We start from the raw sequence: 26,926 nt of genomic DNA, 5'->3' as shown, positions 1-26,926 counted from the left end.
CGACAGATTTATTTTCGCGAAAGGAACGCTCAGAAGGTGGCCGCTCAAGGTCCTCAAAATCAAGAGACAAATCATTGTCCCCCGCGCGAGCCGAAGAAGCACCGGAGTGCGGGATCGCGTGAGGGAGCGTGTGGATCTGGTGATGCAGCAAGCTAAAGGGACGGACCCGTCTCTTGCTCATCACACAAATCCATACGAGAGCCCCACGATGGTCTGAAAATAGCTAAGACAAGCATGCAGCATTTTCACTGTAAACATTTCACAATGCTCGCACTCGCGGTTCTCTAAAGCCAGAACCGCGTGCTCTTCCCCCAAACAGACAAAGCAGTAATCGTGTGTATCCAGCTCAGAGATGGGACAGGAGCATGGAGGAACACAACGTTTATTCTGCTGTTGACTCATTTGTACTCTTTTTTGCTTTTTAAACTCTTTTAACAGGCTTTCAGAGAAAAAGATTGAGAAATGAGAATTTTCTGGACACTGCCAGTTGAAATCTAAGTCCTAACAAAGATCTGAGACAGATAGTGAGAGAGATAGAGTTTGCCACACACATGCACAAAGTTATCTGAAGAAAAAAGATCTTAATGACGGACCTGTGGCTCATCTATTTATAGCCTGGCGTCGCGTGTGCGCGTCGATGACGTCACCGGCCGAGGCTATATTACCTCCAGGTCGATTCTATCGACGTGTTTGCACACTATATTCACAGCTGGTCACGATTAAAGACGTTCCCCAATGCGCTAAGCAGCGCAGCATCGATTGTAGCTTTTGAAAGGGAACACAAGTTTACCTGATTGTTGTTCCCACATTTCACTCTTATGTTCGTAACCAGAAGAATAGTTTCGCTTAATTTTGTCATGGATGTTGTAAACATTAATTGACGCTATAACAGGAGGGGGAGTAATTTGAGTAATTCCGCCTTGAGTAATTTGCGGGGCCCTACATAGTGGGCCCTTGCGTAGTGAGCATATAGGGCTTATCGGCTTCTGCAGTGTTCTCCTTACGACTCCATTGTGGATCCTCTTCATCTTGATTGTGAGACATATCCTTATCATTGATATACCAGTATTATTATTGTACCATGTTCTATGTCTACTGTATGTCAGATTTCTCTATATGTTCTGCTTACTTATGTGTTCAGTAAATCTCTCGGCACTTGGGTTCACACAGTCATCTGGCTCAGTCTGCTTAGATACAATTTCATTGAAAATCTAATAAAATATAGCAAAATAACTTAAATTAACTTAATAGCAAAATTAACTTAAACTTAAAGCTCAGGTTTAATTTGCAATATAAACTAAAAATATGACTTAACTGCAGTTGCAAACTAAATTTTAAATAATAAGGCCACTGCTTGAATGTATTATTTGTTCTGTCTTGATGTAGACTTAGGTGAGAAAATAATTGATCAACAACATTATTCTTGTCAATGTGGTTTTATTGATGCATGTGTGCCAGTTGAAGATTGAATATCATTCTCATACTTTACACTAAATTTTATTTATGTATAGAAAAAAAAACATAAAACATTTCATTGTGTATGCTAAATAAATATAGCAGAACAGAAAGAGGTAATTGTAGCAAGAGAAGTGAAAGCTAATTCTCTGTGTCAGCTTTCCTCCTTTCTCATTCCAGCAGTAGCACCATCGACATGGGAGTAGTGTGACGTAATCACTGCCTGACAGAATATATAATTGATGCTTTGTGCTGAGACCAATAGTCTCTCTCTTCACACCAGCACCAGAGACAAAGGAAGAGATGAGAGAGAAAGAGAGAGTGCACGCTAAGGCTGCTGAAAATGTTTTGCTTTGATTGGACTGACATCTGCCTCTGTTATTGGCTGCTGCTTGTTCTTTGTTTCTCCCCTCAGTCTCCCTCCTCTACCACTCCCCGATTTATACCTTTATCTCCAAAGGGGATTAGGAGAATGCAAGTGGGTATCTGTTAAAGACAGTTTTCTCATCCCTTCTGTTGTGACTAGGACCGATCTGACCTCCACCTCCTGCTGTGCAATGGAATATCCTGTCACTTGGATTTCTGTTTGTCATTCAAGAGCTTCTGGTGGATCCAATAGAGCTTGGATGTTATTGTTTACTTGAAGAATTAGTTTTTCTTCATTTGTCACATGAGGATCATGATTGGATGTTTGTACTATTTCTAGTGCTTTTTGCATTATTGTGGATTCAGGTACATTCTTCCTGAGGTTAAAGCTCTGGGAAGGACATACAGTAATTGAGACTATTAGGAGTCAGATATAACCAGGAGTCAGATTATAAATAGACAGTGATATTCTCTGCATAAACACTGACAATTAACTCTGTTGTTTAGTCTGAAAGGGAGATTAAGTTAATCTGAGGCCATGAAGAAAATCTGGTCAAAAAAAAGATTCCAGGTGAGTCGAAGCATTCTATTCAGACTAATACACTTCAGAAACTATACAAATTGACTTTTCGAGATTTTTCTTACATTTGGCAAATCAAACTCATAATGTAGAAATGTAAAATAAGTTGTATAGGTCTGTTATAGTTCCTTTTTTTATGTACAACCAGTACAATGACTTTAAAACAACAGAACTTAGGGCACAAAAAACATTGTTATTGTTGTTTTTTCATGTCAGATATTCTTTAATTTGCCTTTATTATGAATAATAAACAATTTCTTAGGCACTGAAAAGACTATGCCCATAGGAAAATCCTAGTTGCCTTAGTAGCAATTTAGGAGTGCATTTGGCAAGCTGCAAGCCAGCATGAGAATTGACAAAGGAGGAAAAAAGCATATAGGAATTCTGTTTAATATACTATAGTTATCAGCCCTGTGCCATCATCACATAATATGTGATGATGGCACAGGGCTGATAACTATAGTATATTAAACAGAATTCCTATATGCTTTTTTCCTCCTTTGTCAATTAATTTGGCTTTCATTCAACAGTCTATACATAAATATTATTTATGTATAGACTGTTGAATGAAAGCCAAATTAATTACACCTCTGGCATAACCCTATAGATGCAACAAGAATGCAAAAAAAAAACAAATCTTTACTAATTAGCACTTCTCAAAATTAACAAACAGCTTTTTGTTTATTTTTTTTTTTATTTTTTTTGTCTTTCCAGAGAGCTGGGCATTCTAGCTGGACGTTTGGCAGATTCACTCATGGTGTGTTTTGCTTACGACAAAATTGTGGAAAGGCCAAAATCAATGTAACAACAAATGTAACAATTAAAGTGTACGCAATCTTGCCGGTTAAACAGGCTTTAAAATAGCTGCCAAGACAATATTTCTGTAGATACATTTTTATATATTGACATCACAAATTGTTAGGTGTCCTATATAAGGAATTGATTGCAACACAGAGTTAGGCTGAACGATTATACAATTTAGAAATTTAGCCTGTGTGTGTGTCTGTGTGTAAGCATGTGTGTTATGTTTATGCTCCCACACAAGTACATGTCTGCAGACATCGGTTTCTATAGTAACAGTCTTCTCTTGTCCACCTCTGCTTGCTGCCGTTATGGAAGTGAAGTTTTTCGCTTGTGTAGGAAGCAAAGCAATGGTAATTGTTGTTATACATTTCCAAAATCCTCACCTTTCATTACTGGGCTCTTGGATTGGTTTGGCATTGCAGCCATGCAATATTATACACAAAACTGTAAACTGTTCTTTGTTTCTTTCTTTCTTTCTTTCTTTCTTTCTTTCTTTCTTTCTTTCTTTCTTTCTTTCTTTCTTTCTTTCTCTCTTTCTTTCTTTCTTTCTTTCTTTCTTTCTTTCTTTCTTTCTGTCTTTCTTTCTTAAAACTCCAAGTAATGTGAATTCCTAGAATTTTCACTTAGAGATTGTATAAGAATTCCACATTATACATTCAAGTCACAGCACAACTTCAATACCACACACTTTCAACTAAATGTCAAAGATTTCTTGCAGCTAGTTCATTACGTAATCATCTATGCTACTGTATGTATGTTTTGTTTGTAAATTCCCTTTTCAACATGCTTCACCCATTCCTGTAGACTCAAACAGTACAGAAGATGAAAGTGCAGAGCCTCAGGTCTCCATGGAGATGAAGGAACAGTTCATGCCTCCTCAGAGGGAAGCAATCAACAGTCAACCGACGGGTAAAAAAATATTTAGTGTTTTTTTCTCTTCAGCAATATTCAGTTTGTAGCATCAATTTCCAGTTTTGGCCACAAATCATAATAAGGTGTTTTAAAAATCACTATATTCTAACAATAGGGATGCCGTTTCAGAATCATTTACTGCATGAAAAACGTCTCTGGTTACGTATGTAACCCTAGTTCCCTGAAGGGAACGAGACGCTGCGTGAAAACGCTGTGGGAACGCCCCTGCGTGAGTGCGTCATGAAGCATGTATGAAATCAGTCCAATGGCGAGACGGAACGTCATAGGCGGGTGACGTCATTGACCAGTAAACTATATAAGCACCCCAAAACACAAGTGCATCAGCTTCTGATAAGACTGAAGCAAGTGCTCACTGGCATGCTGGGAGTATGGCACAGACACGCAGCGTCTCGTTCCCTTCAGGGAACTAGGGTTACATTCGTAACCAGAGACGTTCCCTTTCAGGGAACTCGAGCTGCGTGAAAACGCTGTGGGAACGCTAATACCAACGTCGCCATACGAGCAAGTGTCCATCGTGTGAAGTCAAGCCGCACATTCGGAGGAAGCACCTGCGCCCCTGGAGTGGAGCTGAAGTCAAGATTTTAAAACTTTACGAATGTGTGCGGTGAGGACCAGCCTGCCGCATCGCAAACATCCTGAATTGATACTCCTGGCAAAATAGCCTTAGAGGCAGCCATACACCTGTTTGAATGAGCCCGGACAGCCAAAGGAGAAGGCTGACCGCAGACTCGTAGGCAAGTGAGATGGTCTCGACCACCCACTTGCTCAACCTCTGCATAGATGCGGGACAGCCCTTCCTAGGGGGTCCAAAACAAACGAACAGTTGTTCACATTTTCTCCACAGGGCAGCTCTGTGGACGTAAGCATCTAGAGCCCTAACTGGGCAGAGCAGATTTAGTTTCTCTTGGTCCGACAGTCAAAGGAGGAGGACAGAAGGCTTGCAGTACAATAAGCCTACCAGTATTTGTTGGGAGCTTAGGAACATAGCCCGGTTTAGGATGGAGAAAAGCTTCTTCCATGCCGGGCGAGAATTCCAAGCCCGAGGGAGAGACCGATAGAGCTTGGAAATCTCCTATTCTTTTTAAAGAAGAGATAGCAAGAAGAAAGATAGTTTTTAGAGTAATGAACTTCTCAGAAACTTATTTAATGGGCTCGAACGGTGCTAGAGAGAGACCTTCTAAAACAACCGCAAGGTCCCAGGTCAGCACCCTCGTGCGAACTGCTGGCCTCAGCCTCAAAGTGCCACGAAGGAAACGAGTTATAAGTGGGTGTCTCCCGAGAGGGACTCCACTTAAAGGGACGTGGTAGCAGATAAGACCGCCACGTACACCTTCAGTGTGGAGTGGGATAACCCTGTGGAGAAACACTCCTGAAGGAAATCCAGCACTGCACCCACCAGGATGTTAACTGGGTCCAACTGGTGTTCCCCACACCAAGAGGTGAACATATTCCACCCCAAGGCGTATGATTTCCTAGTGGAGGTCTCCACGACCTCAGTCCAGAGACCAGATTCTATGAGCTGGGCCCCCTCAGAGGCCAAGCCCAAAAGCTCCGTAGTTCTGGGCGGGGGTGAAGGATCAACCCACTCGCCTGAGAGAGAAGGTCCCTCCTGATTGGAATCTCCAGAGGAGAGCCGTCGAGGAGAGAAATCAGGTCCACAAACCAACATCCAGATCTCCTGGGAGCAGAGCAATCGAGGGAAATGTGTACAGGCGTGGCCGAGGTCACACCTGTACCATAGCGTCCAACCCCAGAGGGGCTGCATGGCTTAGAGAGAACCACAGTAGACAGTGTGATGTCTCCTGGATGCAAAACAGGTCTACCTCGGCAAGACCGAAATGTTTCCATAGGAGCTCAATCACCTCGGGATGGAGTCTCCATTCCCCGGGCCTCGGCCCCTGCCTCGACAGGATGTCTGCCCCCTGATTTAGATACCCTGGGATATAAATCGCCCTCAATGAAAGCTTCCCCTGGGACCATAGAAGGATCTGGCGAGCCGGCTTGTATAACGGGTGCGAACGCAGACCTCCCTGCTGATTTATGTAGGAGACCACCGATGTGTTGTCTGACCGGACAAGAACAATGATGACCTCTCAGGTCTGGGAGGAAGTGTTTCAGAGCCTGAAACACTGCCAACATTTCTAGACAATCTATATGCCACGAGAGATGATGGTCCTGCCACAGACCCTCAGCAGGGCGACCACTCATGATTGCCCGCCAGCCCTTGAGGGAGGCATCCGTCGATAGCGTTACGCGACGACAGGGAGCTCCCAGCACGGGCCCATGGGACAGGAACCAAGGTTCTTTCCACATAGCCAGGGCACGAAGACACTGTCGCGTGACCCTGATCATGCGGAGCGGGTTTCCCCTTCCCCGGGAGAACCCCTTGGCCCTGAGCCACCGCTGCAGCGGTCTCATGTACAGCGGGCCGCAAGGTATAAAGTTGGACGCTGCTGCCATCAGACCCAGAATTATCTGATATTCTTTTGCAGTAGGTGACTGGCCTAGCTTTGCCTGTTTGATGGCTAAGAGAATCGAAGATAAACGAGCAGGAAACAGACGTGCCTGCATCGTCGTCGAAACCCAAACCACACCGAGAAAAGTGGTCCTCTGTAGTGGAGAAAGCACACTCTTCTTGGCGTTGAGCCTCAACCCCAACTTTTGATATGGGCGAACACGAAATCTCGATGCCGAATCGCCTGATGCTCCGATTGAGCTAGAATCAACCAATCGTCGATATAGTTTAAAATGCAGATGCCCTGGAGTCGCAGCGGAGCCAGAGCTGCATCCATGCATTTCGTGAAAGATCGGGGAGACAGTGCTAGGCCGAACGGAAGAACCCGATATTGGCACGCTTCACCCACGAAAGCGAACCTCAGGAACTTCCTGTGTTGTGGAAGGATGGAAATGTGGAAGTATGCGTCCTTTAGATCTATCGTGACAAACCAGTCCTCGGACCCGATTTGTGGCACGATCGGCTTGATAGTGAGCATCCTGAATTTGAGCTTCCCTACCGAGCGATTTAATGGGCGCAGATCTAAAGTTGGACGCAACCCCCCATCCTGCTCAGGAACGATGAAATATCGGCTGTACTAACCTAGCTCCACACTGGGAGGAGGAACCCGTTCTATAGCCTCCTTTTGAAGGAGCATTTTCACCTCTTGTTCCATTACCAGAGCCTGCTCAGGGCCCACCACTGTGGGCAGAACCCCTCTGAATTTTGGTGGAAGACACCAGAATTGGATTGTATAACCTTTTTCTACTGTCTGCAAGACCCATTGAGACATTTTTGGAAGGCTTTTCCACTCTGCCAGAAATACTACTAAGGGTACCAGTCTCTCGAGACTGGCCTCTGGTATAACTTGAGCAGCAAACACAGTGCCCTGTAACGCCGCACCGGCAGGGAATAACTGGTTTGACTTCCCTGAGACCCTCCTCAGAGGGAGCGAGCGTTGGGGCCGTCTACGCCCTGGCAGAGAGGCGGGGTTGGCAGAACCGGCCCCTGAGGGCACCAAGGCAAAACGGGCACCGTAAAAAGAGGTGAACACCTTTCTCCCTCGGTGGGGACCACCCTCAGTGTCCGAGCTTTTATGATGTCAGGACTTTTTCTTGGCCGAAGCCTTCTTAGCCAATATAACTGTCCTCAGATCAGTTCTACCGCCCGCAGGCTTTGGCTGAGGGTGCCGCGTCTGGTCCCACTGTCTAGCAGGGGGAGCGTGAGACGCGACACTCTGCTTCTGCTGCGCCCAATGCGAAGAGCTCGTAGACGGCTGGGGCTGCTCCCGCCCAGCAGCCTCGGGGACGTGAACTTTTAATGGAAGAAACTTTTTAAAAGCTGCTGCCTGTTTCTTTTCTTACTGAAATTTATCAATGACAGAATTAACTGAGTCACCGAATAACCCCGCAGGGGAGAGAGGAGCATCTAAAAGAAAAGCTTTTTCTTTCTCTTTCATAGACGATAAATTAAGCCATAAATGCCTCTCTGTGGCCACCAAGGCTGCCATAGATCGACCCATTAATTTGGCCGATTCCTTGGTGGCACGCAGAGATAAATCAGCAGCCTGACGCAGTTCTCGAACTACGTCAGAACTGACCTCCTCACTCTCGCTCACGTCCCTTAGCAGATCAGCCTGGTATGCCTGCAAAATCGACATAGTATGCAGACATGACGCAGTCTGACCTGCCGCCGAATACGCTTTACCCACCAAAGCCGAGGTATTTCTTAAAGGCTTGGAGGGTAATGTCGGTACTTTAAATGATGAAGCAGCCTCGGAAGAGAGATGGCTCGCAAGCGTCTCTTCTACCCGAGGCATCGCGCCATAACCATAATATTTTGCCCCCGCTATATTAGAATATGTGGATGTTAGAGGGCTAAAAATTCTATAAGAAGCCGGCTTCTTCCATGATCTCGAAACCTCAGTATGGAGATCATGAAAGAACGGCAAGCACCGGCGTGGAGGTTGAACACGGGAAGGGAGTAATCTCTCATCTAATTTAGATTCAGTAACAGACTCCTGCCTAGCCGTTGGCCACTCAATGCTTAATTTTGACACAGCTCGAGCGAGAACCTCCATAAGCTCTTCGCTTTCGGGAGTGTTAGGTGGCGAGTCCTCCACATCTCCCGTCTCAATACTGACAACATCCAGCTCCTCAGAACTGGATAAATGCAATGATGGTGCCTCAGCCCGAGTGGAAGAAACAGCAGCGCGTGCTTCCGAACCCGGATCAGAGGCACTGGATCTACCAGGTGAGGGCTGAGAAAAGGCAGAGCCCGTCTCAAACCCCGCTGATAGATCCATTTGCGATCCCCACGATTGAAGCCTTCGCTGTGCCTCGCAACAGCGGGACCCGAACCGTGGGGAGCACGCACCGAACCACTCTCCTCGAAGAGGGCTCGGCGGGAGCGGAGCATTTTTATGGACAAACGCTCGCAATGCTCGCAATCAGCTCCCTCGAGAGCTGACTGGGCATGCTGCACTCCCAAACAAACAACACACAGATTGTGTGTGTCCCCACCCGTAATATAACGCGGGCAGGGATGGACACACTTTCTGAACTGCTGTTCGCTCGCCATGATATATATTGTCTCTTTTATAGTTTATATATATATATATATATATATATATATATATATATATATATATATATATATATATATATATGTGTGAAAAACTCCTGCCTAGCAATTTCTAAGGACAGACAAAAACACTTGAGACACAGACTTTTTCATACACAGAGCGCTTGCTGAAGACTCAGAAGCTGATGCGCTTTTGTTTTGGGGTGCTTATATAGTTTCCTGGTCAATGACGTCACCCGCCTATGACGTTCCGTCTCGCCATTGGACTGATTTCATACGTGCTTCATGGTGCACTCACGCAGGGGCGTTCCCACAGCGTTTTCACGCAGCTCGAGTTCCCTGAAAGGAAACTAATATTGTGATGGGTAAACTATGGAAGCTTGTTTCCGTCACAGAATTTTAAAAAAAATTAAAGATAATTGTGACCTTTTATTTCAAAATTTCAAAATTTATCTCGTCTCGGTTACATATGGTAACCCTCGTTCCCTGAGGGAGGGAACGGAGACGTAGGTCATGACTGACCAATAGGAATCTCGCTAGAGAGGCCAATCTACTTCGAGTGAAACTCGAGTGAAACAGGCCAATACACATTGGCGTGCAATCATTTGCAACAGCTGTGCAGCCTCGCAGCGCGGGTATTTAACAAGCAGCTGGTGCGATTGCACACTAGTTTTTTGCTGAGGAGCCAAGCCTGAAAAAGCTGGCCGCCCCGGCGGGCGGCAGCAGATGTGGCGACGGGACCTACGTCTCCGTTCCCTCCCTCAGGGAACGAGGGTTACCATATGTAACCGAGACGTTCCCTATCGGTCAGTCACTACAACGTAGGTCATGACTGACCAATAGGAATCCCTACCAAAGCGCAACAGCTGCTGCACCCCATCCAGCGCCCCCATGCAAGCCTCTACACCTTCTTGCCTGGAAGGACGATAGGCGGAGGCTTATACAGAGTCTGACACTGTTGTTCCGTGATAACCCATACAGTGAGATATTGGATAACACTGGGAAAGCATGCCCTTTCTGTTTAGGAAGGAACGCTGCGGAAGCCACTTCTTCAAAGAGTTATGTGGAAATGCATATGGACTAGCCCTGAAGGCTTTACTGCATATGAAATAATGGGTGACTTAGCCCAAGGGAAAGACACGGGCTTCCGATAGGAGCAGCCGTGGAATATACACATATGGGATCCCCGTAGGGTCACACATATGGAACCCAGCCCAGATCCGGTTCTCAAGGATTCAGCGGATAAGGGCCTGGCGCCGGACGCTCCGCCAAGTCCGGGCCGATGGGTTATGGAGGACTCGACAGGTTTTACTCTGGAGCAATAAGGGTGCACAGTAGGGTGCAGCAAGCCGAAAGAGCCAGACCTCTCAGTGCTTCTACCCGTCTAGGGTGAGAACACGGGAGGAGACCGGCTCTACACGTAGGCTATAGTATCTAGCGAATGTGTTAGGTGTCGCCCAGGCCGCAGCTCTACAGATATCTGTTAGCGAGGAGCCACGTGCCAGTGCCCAGGAGGATGCAACGCCTCTCGTGGAGTGTGCATGCAACCTGAGCGGGCAGGGCACGCGTTGTGCTTGGTAAGCCAAGGCGATGGCATCCACTATCCAGTGGGCCATCCTCTGCTTGGAGACAGCCTTTACCTTCTGCTGGCCTCCGTAACAGACAAAGAGCTGGTCTGAGGTCCTGACGCTTTGAGTTCTGTCCAAGTACATACGCAGAGCGCGAACGGGACAGAGCAAAGCCAGGGCTGGGTCTGCCTCCTCCAAAGGCAGCGCTTGCAGGTTCACTACCTGGTCTTTGAAGGGAGTGGTAGGAACCTTGGGCACATAGCCAGGCCAGGGTCTTAGTACCACGAGGCTGTCACCCGGCCCGAACTCTAGGCACGATTCGTCGACCGAAAATGCGTGCAGGTCTCCCAGAGGAGGAGATGGCGGGCGAGTTGCGACATGCGACTGGAGCGTAGACCACCTTGACGGTTGATGTACGCAACGGTCGCAGTGTTGTCCGTACGGACCAGCACGTCCCTGCCCTGTAGCCGTCTTTTCAAGCGGGTCAGGGCGAGATGTACTGCTAGCAACTCGAGGCAGTTGATGTGCCAATGCAGTTGAGGGTCCGTCCACACCCCTGACACTGCATGCCCGTTGTACGTCTGTGAATACCACAGCATGCCTGGACACGTGTTCCAAGGGGACTCCTGCCCGCAGGAACGAGGGGTCTGACCACGGGCTGAAGGTCTGGCGGCACTCCGGTGTGATTGCCACCCGGTGAGTGCCATGATGCCACGCCCATCTCGGGACTCGGCCGTGAAGCCAGTGCTGAAGCGGTCTCATATGTAGCAGGCCGAGCGGGGTTACCGCTGATGCTGCTGCCATATGCCCCAGGAGCCTCTGAAAGAGTTTCAGTGGGACCGCTGTCCTGCCCTTGAACGTGTTCAAGCAGTTCAGCACCGACTGAGCACGCTGCTCTGTGAGGCGCGCTGTCTGGGCGACCGAATCCAACTCCATACCGAGAAAAGAGATCCTCTGCACAGGGGAGAGTATGCTCTTTTCCAGTTGACCTGAAGACCCAACTGGCTGAGGTGCCTGAGCACTAGGTTCCTGTGTTCGCATAGCTGATCTCGAGAGTGTGCTAGTATGAGCCAGTCGTCGAGATAGTTGAGGATGCGAACGCCCTGTTCTCTCATGGGAACAAGGGCCCCCTCCGTGACTTTCGTGAAGACACGGGGGGACAGGGACAGCCCGAAGGGTAGGACTTTGTACTGATATGCTCGACCCTCGAACGCAAAGCGCAGAAATGGCCTGTGTCGAGGAAGAATCGAGACATGAAAGTATGCCTCCTTCAGGTCGATCGCTGCAAACCAATCTTTGGGGACGGATGCATTTGAAAATGCGTCTCTGCGTGAGCATTTTGAACGGTAGCTTGTGGAGGCTCCGATTCAAAACTCGCAGATCCAAGATCGGTCGTAACCCACCACCTTTCTTGGGTACAATGAAGTAGGGACTGTAGTGCCCTGACCTCATATCGGCTGGAGGGACCGGCTCTATCGCATCCTTCGCCAGTAGGACTGCGATCTCCGCACGCAAGACATGGGCATCGGCTGCTCTCACTGTAGTGGAGTGGATGGCCCGAAACTTGGGGGGACAATGTAAGAATTGCGAAATGTAAACCTGCAATTGTGAGAAAACAGACATAATTGTGAGATAAAAAAGTCACAATTTCCTTTTTTAATTTTTATTCCATTGCAGAAACAAGCTTCCAACATAAACCCTCCAACAAAGCTTAGAATTCATAAATGTTTTTGAATTAATCAATTAATCTATTTAACCGATTGATAAAAAAAGATTTAACATTATTATAATACAATAGGTAATTATGTATTTTCAGGCAGGGGGAGAGCAATGCTTTCCCTAATCCCAAGTGATGGTCTAGTAGTGGAGAGGGAAATGCGAACCTTGGGCTCTAAAGCTCCTGGTCTTGAGGATCCCTTGTCACCTGGAAGGCAAGGACATGCTGGGTGTGTTGAGAGCCCTCCGGTCAGACACCTGGGGATTGAAACTCTTGTGCGGGCCTCACAAATAAGTGTGTACTACGTTGCAGTTGGGTCAGAGGAGAGTATGTCTATAGCCAGTGACTACTATGGCAGTGTTTTGAGCCTCTATCGAAGAAGGACCTTTTCCATTTACAGTGTTCAAGAATGAGTGCTGGCATGCTGAATATGAAAAGACACAACATAACTTGAATTAGGGGGGATTTTTTTTTCAATTTGGTATACAGCAGGTCTATAGGAATATTTTAAAAATAATTTCCATTACATTATTTGTCATTTATTGCGGCCATTTATTTATGTTTTCTTGATTTCCACTTTCCTCAGACTCCATTTGCATCATGTTTTGATATGCTGTGATAATGTTTGCCATGGCTTTTTTGTACAAACCTTTTTGCATGCCTTTGTTTTATTTTGGATTTAATCATCTTTCACAATGCTTTACATGTTTCAACAAGTTTTTCTGTGCATGCTGTGTTTGACCATTTAGTTTTTTTTTACTTTTTTTTAGCCATTTTATTATTTTTACTTTCCGTCATAACACAACATGTTCCACAATCACCCTCATTTCAGGGGCCAATTGGACTTTAAAACAAGGGAAGCTTCTTTATTTGTCCAAACCCAGCCATTCCAAAAAGCTCAAAGCCCCATTACCTTAAGTGGTGTAGATCGAACAACTGACCACAATGACACCAAAACAGCCATGAATGGATCTGAACTCCCTGCTAAGATATCGAAAATCTCTGCTTCATCTCAAAGCAGTGGTTCCCATCAGTGTTCTCTATCCAAACTCCCAAAGTGACACAGCCAAGTTCCAAAATATTAGACAAAGTGAGAGCTTTTGAGGAACAAAGACACAGCAGTAACATTCCAAGGGTGTCTTCATCAAGACTTTCATGAGGTTTCAATTGAACAACCTGCAGTTCTGAGGATGGAAGTAGTAAATCAGGGAAGCCCCAAGACAACATCTAGAGTGATGTAGCACTTAAGAGGTCTTTCTTCAAGCAGAAAGCATCCTCTCTGGAGGAACAGTCAACCTATGTAGAGAAAGGTTTTCAGAGTAAACTCTCAGAAGAGCTTCACCGAATAAAGAAACTTGTCGGAAAGTCCAACATTAAGAAAGCCTTTTCAATGGATCAGCTCACCCAGACTGACAAACAGTCAACTGGAAACATTGAGTCAGTTCAAGCCCAGATAATTCAGAAGGTGGAAGAAACAAGAGATAAAAAATATACTAATTCAAATAATTTAGCAAAGGCAAAAAAACGATGCTCAGCCTTGCCAAAGGAAGAATCACCAGAACTACTGAAAAAGAAAGTGCCAGAGGACTCAACACAACATGAAAGGAAAGCACCCCCTGATATTACAGAAAACCAGTGCAGGATCAATTCTAACCCCAGGCGATTGTTAGACAGAAAAGTCATCAATGAAAAGGTTGCTTTCAGTAAAATACCAGGACAGTCTTCACCAAGAGTACCAAGGATAAATGTATCCTGCAAATTACCAAAGTCACCTGTAGATATACCACCTTCCCAACCCATAATGCAAGTGGGTTTGTTGCAAGCCCCCCTAAAACCTCCAAGGTTGTTAGGTTCAGTTTCCACGCTCCCAAAATCATTTAAGGAAAGAGAGGAGAAAAAAGACTCATTACATGCACCTAAAGTAACCATACCTACTATTGTGGTTGAAAATAAGCCTGTGGACGAAGAGGCAGATAAAGAAGAGTTTGGTCAAAAGGAAGCTAACAAAAATGAAAGAAAAACAGCCAGAAGAAACAGAGGTAAAACTTCTTTCAGAAACGTTAAGTTAACCAGGTACAGTAGGTTAAAATATATGACTTGTGCTTTGTAAATGCTGTTAAATGTCAAGCACTGCAGTTAACTGGATGAATGTTCATAAATAAATCTGATTAAAGGAAATGTTTAAGGGAATATTCTGGGTTCAATATTGGTTGGCAATATTGGCAACATAATTTGTGGCATAATGTTGTTTACCACAAAAAAAATAACTTTAAAAAAAGTAAACATTTAGTTTATGCTGAAATGCTTACAATGGAAACGAATGGGGACCATTTTTAGAGGATTTAATTGCAGGACATGTGCAACTTATAATTTTATAAAAGCACTTAGATTACTTCTTGTTAAAAGTTGTTTGTGATTTGAGCTGTTAATAAATAACTGTTAGAGCTGTTTTAAGGTTTTAGCTATATGTTGTCAAGGCTAGTTGTGAAATTCAATATAGTTTTTCACAGAAAAGGTTAGTGAGCAAATTTTCCACAATAAAATCATGTTAACACATTATTTATGTCTTGTGGCTATATTGTTGGAACACTGAGTATTTTAATGATTATGAATTGGTACCATTCATTTCCATTGTAATTATGTAATGTGTTTTGAGCATAATGTTTAAATTTAGATCACTACAATTATTTGTAACCAGACTGGTTAACTTAACAACGGATGACTATATTATGAGGTTCTAATGACTTCATGATAGGTTACCTTATCATCACTTGATCTTTGTGTAACAACTGTTGCCCGATCCTCCCAGAAGACCCATCAGATAACTTCTGCATGTCTGTGGTGGAGGACCCTGCAGAGGCCCCCATGTCGGAACTTCCTCGTAAGGATGTTATGGGAGCTTCTGGATCAGAGGTGATGTTTCAGAGCATTATCAAGGGAAACCCTGTCCCCAGAGGTAAGATATCGCAGACCTAAGCAACACTATTATTTAAATGCTATTCATCTGGGTCTTTACAATTATCTTATGATCTCTTTGCATCCACATCTTCATGATCTTCTCATTTAGGACTAATACAATACCGAGTTACAGTGGAGACACTCAGTAATTAAATCATATAATAAGGTTTGAAATCAGCACCCACCTAATGAAAATCAAGTGAATAATCACCCATTTCGGGTAATGCTGTCAACTTACTAGCCAATTTGATGAGTAATGATTCATAGACTAAATATTGATCACTTTGCATCAACATCTTCATGATGTTCTCATTTAGGACTAATACCATAACAAGTTACAGTGGAGGCACTCACTAATTAAATCATATAACATGGTTTGAAATCAGCACACACCAAATGAAAATCACCCATTTTGGGTAATGCTGTCAACTTACTAGCCAAATTGATGAGTCATGATGCATAGATTAAATATGAATCTATAATTAGACAAACCATCTATATGAAATAGACAACATCAGTTGCTTGTAAAACCCCTAGAGGAAAGTTGATGTAAAAGCTCTGCAGATTCAGCAGAAATCTTCAATTTATAAGTCATGATGTAAATACTATTTTGTGCAGCATCTGCACAGATCTGTCTAACATTAGCATGATCATCACTAAGCAATAAATGACTCACATGCTGATTGATTTGTGTCATATGAGAAGAGTTTCATAATAAGTAAATATATACAGGCCTATATACAGTATAAATATAGTAGACAGTGCCATTCAAATATTTGAAAACACCCAAGGTAAAAGAGGGTTTTGTTTCATTAAGACAGTGTATACTTTTTTCTGTATTTACCCCAAAATAATGTAAGTGAAATGTAACAACATGCCCCATATGTGGGGTACATTGTAACATACTTTTTTTTTTTATTGTGTAAATAATTAATTAATTAAATAAATACATATTGGGGAAAGATACTCTTGTTTCATGTGGTGGTGCTTGTTATCCTCTTGTACGTAGTTACAGGGTAAGTGTGACATTGTGGGCCATAAATTAAAGTGGTGCTTTTTACCCTCTTGTTCCATGTAGTTACAGGGTAAGTACAAAAAAAAATGCATACACACAATCTTATATCATCTTTATTTACTTAATTCAAAACAGATTTACAATACTTATTTTCGTTTAAAACTGCATTTTTTAAATCAACAATTAATTTCAAATGCTTAAGTCTTGACAGAAAGTAGCACGTTTTGACACAGCCCCCCCCCCTTTTTTTTTCTCTTGCTTGGCTTCTTCCTTTTGTTCCTCTTCTTTTTCTTTCTTTCCACTGATGAATCTGAAGAAATAATCATGTATCTTGCTATTCTGTATTTTGTTTTAAAAGAAAATGCAGTACACCAGAAATACATCCTCACCATTTACTCATCTTTTATCTCATGCTATCCAATATGTATACGACTTTCCTTCTTCAGATTAACACAAATTAAGGTTTTTACAAAAATAAAAAATACATCCCTGAGAATACATATAATGCAAGCTCATGTGTTCCTAAAAGTTGGAGCATCAAACACCATATACTGCAATAACTGTAGTAATCCATACGACCCCAATGGATGATCGATGTCTTCTGAAGTGAAACGATGGGTGTTTGTAAGAAAAATTACAATATTTTAAACTTTTTATCGCTTCAGACCAACTGTAATAAGTTGTTTTTCAAATAAAGGTTTCCGAATCAGTTGTATTAGATTGTGTGTATGTATTTATATTGTACTTACCTGTAACTACATGGAACAAGAGGGTAACAAGCACCACTTTAATTTGCGGCCCACATTGTCACACTTTCCCTGTAACTACCTGAAACAAGAGGGTAACAAGCACCAGTTACCCTGTAACTACATGGAACAAGAGTATAGTTCCCAGTATTTAAAAATATTGCAGTAGTTGTAGCTTTACTTGCCTTGAAACATTTAAGCCCAAACTTAAACATTTGCACTTTTGGGACATGAGGGACATGAGGGAGACCGACAAGCTCCGGTTCCTTAACTCCCCCATGTCCCAGACCGGCCTCTTCGGCGACATGGTTGAGAACTTCGCCCAGGAGTTCTCGGCTGTACAAAAGCAGACAGAGGCTATCTTCTGTTTGTGTTCCGCCGCTGGCCTCAAAACCATTGGTACCCAAATTTTCAATAAAAGAGCAGTTTCTTTCATCTCAGGGTCCGAAGAAGGTCTGGAGAGCAGTGGGGGGAGAGAATCCTCACCTCTCTCATCCGTCTCTTCTATCGCCAGTGGGCAGCATTGTGCGGTCCGAGAATGCCACAGAGGCTCCTGCACCTCCTGCCCTATGGAACCAGGTACGTGTTGCACAGCACACTCAGACCCCGCTACGGGCCGCCGCCCAGAGAGAGCCTCCCGAGCCGCGTCCCTGTGTTCCACCTCGCTGCCCCACTCCTGATACGCCTACGGTCCCTTTGGTCCCGCTCTGCGAGCCTGGTTAGCGCTCCCCAGTCTGTTTCACTGGCTCATTCAGACCATCAGGCTCGGCTATGCGATTCAGTTCGCCCGGTGTCCCCCCAAGTTTCGGGCCATCCACTTTACCACAGTGAGAGCAGCTGATGCCCATGTCTTGCGTGCGGAGATCACAGTCCTACTGGCGAAGAACGTGATAGAGCCGGTCCCTCCAGCCGATATGAGGTCAGGGTACTACAGTCCCTACTTCATTGTACCCAAGAAAGGCGGTGGGTTACGACCGATCTTGGACCTGTGAGTTTTGAACCGGAGTCTTCAAAAATTACCGTTCAAAATGCTCACGCAAAAACGCATTTTCAAATGCATCTGTCTCGAGATTGGTTTGCAGCGATCGACCTGAAGGATGTGTACTTTCATGTCTCGATTCTTCCTCGACACAGGCCGTTTCTGCGCTTTGTATTCGAGGGTCGAGCATATCAGTACAAAGTCCTACCCTTCGGGCTGTCCCTGTTCCCCCGTGTCTTCACGAAGTCACGGAGGGGGCCCTTGTTCCCATGAGAGAACAGGACGTTTGCATCCTCTACTATCTCGATGACTGGCTCATGCTAGCACCCTCTCGAGATCAGCTATGCAAACAAAGAGACCTCGTGCTCAGGCACCTCAGCCAATTGGGTCTTCAGATCAACTGGGAAATCCCTCCCAGAGCGAAGGCTGTCTCCCTCCACCATCAAAATACATGCTGCAGCTATTTCAGCATATCACGACCACATAGATGGCAAAACAGTTGGAAAGCACTACCTGGTCGTCAGGTTTCTTAGGGGGGCGAGACGATTAAATCCTCCTCGACTCCCCTCCTCCATACCCTCTTGGGACCTTTCACTGGTGCTTCGAGCACTACAGGATGCTCCCTTCGAGCCTTTGCAATCAGTAGACTTAAAGCTTATTTCCATGAAGACTTTGCTGCTGGTTGCACTGGCCTCTGTCAAAAGGTTAGTGGACCTGCAGGCATTTTCGGTCGAGAAATAGCGCCTAGAGTTCGGGCAAGGGTGACAACCACATAGTATTAGGACTGCGGCCTGGCTACGTGCCCAAGGTTCCTACCACTCCCTTCAGGGACCAGGTAGTGAACCTGCAAGAGCTGCCCTTGGAGGAGGCAGACCCAGCACTGACTTTGCTCTGTCCCGTTCACACTCTGTGTTTATACGTGGACAGAACTCAAAGTCTCAGGACCTCAGACCAGCTCTTTGTCTGTTACGGGGGCCAGGAGAAGGGAAAGGCTGTCTCCAAGCAGAGGATGGCCCACTGGATAGTGGATGCCATCGCCTTGGCTGACCAAGCACAAGTCGTGCCCTGCCCGCTCAGGTTGCATGCTCACTCCACGAGAGCCTAGATATCTGTAGAGCTGCAGCTGGGAATACAGTAGGTAGTCAATCATGCCTATTACCGCCGCACCAGCCGCCGCGGCAAAACCAACACAGCAAAAATAAACCAGTTGCATTTCAAAGTCATTCGCGAAATGACCGCCAGGTGACGCAAATGGATATTGTGCAAAACAGCATCAATTGCCGCATTTTGAAATGTAAGTGGGGTTAATGTCAATTAACAGTAAGGATGAAATACTATGGTAAATAACTATGGAAAAAAAGAATTTGGCAACACTTTATTTTACAGTGTCCTTGTTACATATGTTGCATGTACTTACTATAGTAATAACAGTAAATTATGCATAATTACATGCAACTAACCCTCAACCAAATACTAATCTTACCCTAACCCTATAGTAAGTACATGTAGTTGATTAATATTACTCAGTACTTAAATAAATAATTACACTGTAGCAATGAACCTTAAAATAAAGTGTAACCGAAAAAATTTTTAGGACAGAAAAATAGAATGAAAAGTTGTGTAGAATAGAAATGAGAACAACATAGGCTATATTTCATATTGTAGGCCTAGACATCGGTGGGCAACATAAGCCTATTCCCAGGGGGAGCAGAGCAATAACAAAAAAAAACAAAAACAAATTATAACAAAAATAACAAACAAAAATAAATTAGGTGCAATGAAGTTGATTATTTTTACTATTCTATTGAGGAATGAGACGAATGAAGAGTGCTTCTCGCTCATGTGAGCGAACACACACTGCAGAAATTAACATTTGGGCAATTCTCAGTGAGTAAATTCATAGCCGAGTGGTAGAACTTAAGTTTCGCACTGTTCGTCCGACTGTTTGTACTGTATTCTATTTTATATTTTTAAATTATTCTGATTTCTTTTGATTATTTCTGTATTTTATCTTTTACTCTAAACTGTTTTAATTATTCTGATTTCTTTTGAAATTTTAATTTTTTCTATGTAAAGCACTTTGAATTACAATTGTGTATGAAATGTGCTATATAAATAAACTTGCCTTGCCTTGCCTTGCCTTGCCTTCGATCATTTAGATGACAAGGGTTCAAATCCCGAACAAACATGGACTACTGTAAATTTTATATTAGCCTATTAATGCATTTTATAACCTATTATTAATGCAGAGAGATTTGTCTAGTTCTAAAACTCTGTTACACCATATAGTTTTTCTCTTATATTTATAAATAAAATTGTAAAATTTCCATTTTACACTAAGGAACAAATATTATCCAACAGAATGACTTTACATCTGTATAATAATACCAATCTTAATTTCAAAAGCAGTTCTGTAAAACAATAAAAAAATTATATATATATATATATATATATTTATAAATAAATACATTATATATATATATATATATATATATATATATATATACATGGTTCCAGTGGCCTTAATGCATGCACGGCTTTTCAAAATTTCACAGAGCGTTTTGAGATTATTTTGAATGAAATATTGAAGACTATAATTAAGTGTTTTGGCACACCACGCCGAGTGGCGCTTGTTGTTGGGTAGACTAGTGAGGTGCTGGTGGATATTGAACAGACATAAGTCGTCCGGTCAGAGACAAAGTACACTTTAATGTATTGAGGCTTGTAGAGGCATTTACAGTCGTAGAATTGGATTGAATGAACAATTGAAGGGTATGGCAGAGTAGTTTGGAGTGTAACGTAGTATGAGTGGTTTTAAACAAACAGAAAATAATAATACTAAATTAGTAATGAACAGTAATAACAAGAATTAACTCAATCTGTCAGTAATACATACATTATGTACATAATTATACACATAGCAATCAATTCCGACATGTAGGGACTAGATCAGCACTCAAGAAAAATGGCATCACATTCTCTGACATGTGAGCTCATGGGAATCGATACATATGGTTTAAATAATGTTAACAATCTCCCTTTCACAGTAAATATGAAAATACACATACGCAAATTGACTCAAAGGGACTCATAATTACAATATTATGCATAAATGTCCATATGTAGCTTTCTCTGTATGCTTTCACTAGCGCCGTACATGGATGATGCAATAGACAAAGCGTGTGGCGTACATAAGCAATTATAACTAACTAACACATATCAATACAATCAATCTTACATTCAAATTACAGCTCTTTAAATATAATGAATAACAAACAAATAACTCACTTGTATATGAATGCACTCTGCAACAACAACAACGATAACAGTGGGACACTAGAAAAGTCTCTATACAAGCTTTCCGAACTGCTTCTTGTTAATATTGAACCGCTAAAGGGAAAATACTGAGTCATCAGAGTAATGCGTCTTAAAGTCACAATGGGGCGCTAATGTCTCAATATATGCATAGCTGGCCTTTTCAACAGCCGCCCCCACATTTGCGGTGTAAATGTGTAACTTAGAAAATATATACCATGTAAGGGATAGTACCAAGGGGTACTCAGTCCAGTAGAGCTGGGAGGCTGATGAGACCGGTGATGGGACGAAGATAGGTTTTCTTTTTGACTTCCACTTCGGCAGCCCGGGTTCTCCCATCTTCTTCTGGAAAGACTTTTGTCACTTGTTCAACTGGCCATAGAGCTTGGGGTAATTGATAATCAACCATCATTACTACTGTGCCAGGCTGCAGGTTCTCTGCCTCTCTGTGTCACTTCTTGCGGACTTGTAGTTCTGGAAGATAGTTACGGAGGAAGCATCTCCAGAAGTGGTCTGTTAAAAGCTGACTGTGTCTCCACCACCATTTGCTCAGCCACTCTTATTCAGGGTATATTACTTGAGGTAAGGAGCCATCAGGCCGTCGCATGAGCAGCATGTTGGGAGTAGCTGGGTCAGGTTCTGCTACGTCTGAGGATGTATATCCGAGTGGCTTTGAATTGAGAATGCCTTCAATCTCAACGAGCATGGTACATAGGACTTCTTCCGTCACAATTTGTTCCCCCATAGTTGAACAGAGGGCAGACTTCAGGGATCTTATCTCTCTTTCCCGACTGCCTCCGAAATGTGGAGCGCCTGGGGGGTTGAACTTGAAACTAATCTGGTGGCTAGCTAATTGCTCCTAGAGGGAAGGATGAAGCTCAGCGAAATCCTCTTGTAATGCTCTCTCGCCACCTCTGAAATTTGTACCGTGGTCTGATAGGATTTCAAATTGTTTGTCTCTGTGGGAGATGAATCTTCAGAGGGCCATTAAGAATGAATCTGTGTCCATCTGGTAGAGCAGGTCAAGGTATACAGCTCTTGTTGTCAGACACTTAAATATGACCCCCCATCTTTTCTCATGTCTGTGCCCAATCTTGATGAGGTAAGGTCCAAAACAATCTACTCCAGTGGAGTAGAAGGCCAGTTGATGCAAACGCAGTCTCGAAAGAGGTAGATAAGCCATCCGGGGAATGCTGGGCTGGCCTCTCCACTGTGAACAACCTAAGCACGTTCTCTGGTGATACCGTATAGCTTCTCGACCTTTCAATATCCAGTACTTACGATGAACTTCTGCGAACACCCTCTCTGCTCCTGGATGGTGTAGAGTTTCGTCGAAGTCCTGGATAATCAGTCTGCTCAGGGGATGCTTAGGGTCCAAAACTATGTGGTTAAAAGCGAATTCGTCCAGGTGCGCTGTTCGTCTGAGATGACCACCAACTCTGATGAGGTGTGTTGTGCTGTCATACTCTGGAGCAAGGCACAGGAGACGACTACTCATTGGTAGAGGTTTACCTGACTTAAGATGAGCCATCTCGACGGCAAAACTTTGGCTCTGTGCCTGTTGAAGGAGGGCTAGTTCGGCTTCTTGATAATCTTCAGCTGTTAGTGCTTCTGTAGGGGTAGCCTCCCCGTGTAAGACTCTGGCACCAGCTGTGAGTAGTTGTTTATAGGATGCAAACTGGTTACAAGCTGGTAAGGCTGGTTTAGTGACAGGAACTGTAAGTCCACAAAATGTGACTGGTTTCAGCTCTGCATCTTCAGTAGGGAACTGTAGCAGAGGACTCTGAGGCCACTGATCTGGGGGTAGGAGGAGGAATGATGGGCCTTGACTCCATAGGCTTGGTTTAGCTAACTCGGCTAATGTCTTACCCTTTGTGATATCATCGTCAGGATTAGACTTGGAATCAATGTAACGCCAGTCCTTGGGGTCTGTCAACTCCTGGATCTCTGCTACCTTCATGCCGATGAAGACTTTAAACCGACATGAGTCAGCTTGGATCCATGCCAGCACGGTATTGGAATCTGACCAGAGCAGGACTTGACATATAGAGACACTGAGTTCTGACTTCAATAATCTGGCTAGTTGTGCTCCTGTCAGAGCGGCGCACAACTCAAGACGAGGTATGGACTGTTGTTTCTTTGGGGAAACTCTGGAACGAGCAGTCAAAAAAGCTATCTCTACATATCCTTGAGGACTTAGTGTTCAGAGGTAGGCTACTGAGCCGTAGGCTCGCTTGGAAGCATCACAGAAGATGTGTATGTCTCGGATACTCTGTGGCTTATCCAACTCTGATGTGACGTAACATCTGGGAATGGAGATGCGCTGAATGTCTGGTAACTCTTGCTCCCATGACTAACAGGCTTCATCTGGAAGTCGAGGGTCATCCCATTCCCTTTTCTTGTCCCACAGACGCTGGACCAGTACTCTAGCTCTTGTGGTGTAAGGGACAGTGTGCCCTAGGGGGTAATATTGACTAGCTAGAACCTGGTAGATATGACGCATAGTAGGGGTAGAGCATTCAATGGGACAATCCTTGTATGACAGTGTGTTGGAGGTACAGTGCCAGTGTAGTCCGAGTGCAGACTCTTGCGCATCTGGTTGCACTTGAGTCAGCCACAACACCAGGCTACTTGACTTGGATTCTGATGGGATATGTTCTAGTACTTGAGGGACGTTGCTGGACCATTTTCTAATATCAAATCCTCCTGTGGCTAGGAGATCTCGCAACTTGGACGCCAGTGCCTTGGCTTCTTCCTGGGAACTGAAACTCTGAAGGAAGTTGTCCACATAGAAGGACTTCTCTATACTTTCTAGGACATCTTCACCTGGGTGACTATAGTCGATGACATGCTTTTGGAGAGCGAAGGTCGCATAGCACGGGTTGCACGTCATCTCAAAGGGAAGCACTTCCCACTCATGTATTTGCAGGGACTTGTCTTGGTTGAGGTCCCTCCAGAGGAATCGTAACAGATGGCAGTCTTCAGGTAGTAGTCGCACCTGATGAAACATGCCCCTAATGTCACTACTCAAGGCGATAGTATGTTCAAGGAACCTCATGAGTACAGACATCAGGGAAGGGCCTAGTGTGGGACCAGGGAGGAGCAATTGGTTAAGATTCTTTCCTCTATGAGCAAATGAACAGCTGAAGAAGACTCTGTTCTTGCCATTATGTTGTGACATATGGTGGGGGATGTACCAAGACTCTTCTGCTTGGTCTACTTGGTCAGGAGGTATCATTTGTGCATATTCGGCCTCCTTCAACTTGTTCATCTCCACCTGGTAGGCTGCTGCTTGTGCTGGATCCCTGGCTAATCGCCTCTCTATTCCACGGAGACAAGGCAGAGTGGTTTCTGGGGAGGTTCGCAGGAGAGGCATATTTTTCACTCTTAATAAAGGCGTGGCGTATCTGGCTACTCCATTGACTGTAACTCTAGTAGTCTTGGACACAAGCAGTGAAATAGCATCTTGATCTTGCTTCGAGCGGGTAATGAGTTTCTCACTGTGGTAGAATTAAACCACAGTTTAATCTTCCTCAATTAAAGTTTGGATGCGTGTATCTAGTTCTGAAATCTTCTCTGTCAGTCTGACTAACTCCCTGCATTTATCACATGTAAAGCCTGTGCAGACGGAGAAGGCTATGCTATACATGTTACACAAAGTGATGTTGAGAAAGTTGTATTTAGCAGTATAAACAACAGGGAATGGTAGAAAATAATGATTCAAAACAGAAAGATATACAAAGCTACAGACACGAACCAACAGCAAGGCAGCAAGGCAGACAGGAGCAATCGAGCAATGCAAGGCAGACAGGAGGAATCGCACAATCGTGACGTTACTGAAACATTCAGTACTCGATTCAGAAGTGTCTCTGGGCATAGGGTCAGGAACTTTAACTGGCATGTCACTGTTGTCTTTCTCCATGCCAAAGAAGATACTCGTGGCCTTAAATGACTGTCTCGTGTCTCTCTGGTGTACCCTCTTGTGAATGGTTACAGATTTACTTGTTAGAGGATATAACCTGGTGCTGTCTTCTTGAACTTTGCAGCTCAAACTCTAACCATGCTGATAGATCCAGCAAAGTGGGGATAGGAACTTGTTGGGGATGGACAGAAACGTCGAAAACTTGTCTGCAGATCATGTGGAAGCTTACACAGCAGTCTTGATACATGGGAACCGTACTCTAGCTCCACATAGCCTTTATTCCCCAGTTGCAGAAGCATACTCACTAGCGAGAGAACTTTCAATGTGAACATCCGGAAGGCTTTCACATCTCCGTGACTGACATTTGGACCGTCCATTAGCTCGGCTATTCGCTGAAGTGCCAACTGGTGGGGCTGTCCATACTGTGGTTAAGCGCCTCCATAGTCTCTGAGAAAGGGAATAATGAGTTGCAATATGAGTCTGCAATCAGCAGTGATTCCTCAAACTTCAGGTGATCAACAAGAATCTGGTACATAAACCTCTCTGTAGCGTCCGCTGGCAGGATGTTCTCAAGAGCGATGTGCAGCCGCGAAAACTCTCTAGGATCTGGCTTAACGAAGTTCGGGATGGTGGGAGCTGGTCCCCTATAGGTACTCTCTTGATTGGGAGAAATACGTAATCTGTTGAGCTGTAGCCCCTTCTGCTATTATCAACTCTGTAGTAAGATGTCTGTGGGAAAGACTGATTTTGTTTGGGTCGAGCGTAATTAGACTGTGATGTCCTCTCCAGCTGCTGAAGCCTCTGTTCTAAGTCATGCAGGCGATCTTGTCTGAATGACTTTGCTTTGGTGTCAATTAGTCTCTGAGGTAGCTTGGATCTAGGCAGAGGGATGGGCCTGGCAATAGAGAGTATGGACATGGGGTTGAGGAACAGAGGAAGATGTACTCTGTGGATGGCGACTGGAACGATAACTAACTGCAAGTAGGCTCAACTGTGCTTCTAGGGCCTCATTCCTCTCTTCCAGTTTCTTTATCTGCTCATAGGAATGACGTCACACCTCCTCAGTCTCCTTCCTCAACTGCTGGAACTCTATTAATACTTCTGACGACAGCTCAGGGAGGTGGGGAAGTATGTGCTCGCTGTTGTCCGTACTCTCTACTGGGACTCCACTCTATCAGAGGCTGCCATGGCTGCATACTTGCTCTATACTCAGGGTAGGTGGGATCGAGTTTAGCCACTCCTCGCGATTCTGAATCATCACTCATCTCAGGGGAAGAATCTACTCTCTGTCTTTACTGTAGCCTCTGTTGATGATCAGTGAGCTCAAAGTCAGACAGGTAACTAGGGAGCCGCACCGCTCGTCTGGGTCTAATGGTGGGCTCAGGAAGGTCAGGTCTAAGATCTGGATCACTCTGATGCATCATTCTTATGACAGCTCCTCACTCTGGCTCGAAGGACCATTTGTTGCGTAGACTAGTGTGGTGCTGGTGG

At 44.4% G+C, this 26,926-nt stretch overlaps 2 protein-coding genes across 2 annotated transcripts in view; both read left to right on the top strand.

Annotated features, from left to right (window-relative positions):
- Positions 1-26,926, top strand: part of cidec (cell death inducing DFFA like effector c) — a 389,787-nt gene that overhangs the window by 38,810 nt on the left and 324,051 nt on the right. The gene's annotated exons all lie outside the window — the stretch shown is intronic.
- spega (striated muscle enriched protein kinase a) overlaps positions 1,532-26,926 on the top strand; it is a 109,296-nt gene continuing 83,901 nt past the window's right edge. The window contains 7 exon segments of the mRNA XM_077199732.1: positions 1,532-2,392; positions 3,116-3,158; positions 4,010-4,114; positions 12,600-12,714; positions 13,333-13,532; positions 13,535-14,539; positions 15,313-15,456. Of these exon segments, the coding sequence (XP_077055847.1) occupies positions 2,360-2,392; positions 3,116-3,158; positions 4,010-4,114; positions 12,600-12,714; positions 13,333-13,532; positions 13,535-14,539; positions 15,313-15,456 (1,645 nt within the window). The 5' untranslated portion in view covers positions 1,532-2,359.

The sequence above is a fragment of the Siphateles boraxobius genome, unplaced genomic scaffold (assembly GCF_051911475.1).
Source record: "Siphateles boraxobius isolate OS27281-9 unplaced genomic scaffold, OSU_SipBor_1 41, whole genome shotgun sequence".
Lineage (NCBI taxonomy): Eukaryota > Metazoa > Chordata > Actinopteri > Cypriniformes > Leuciscidae > Siphateles > Siphateles boraxobius.
Note: the sequence above shows the minus strand (reverse complement) of the source record. Positions and strands in the feature narration are given on the sequence as shown.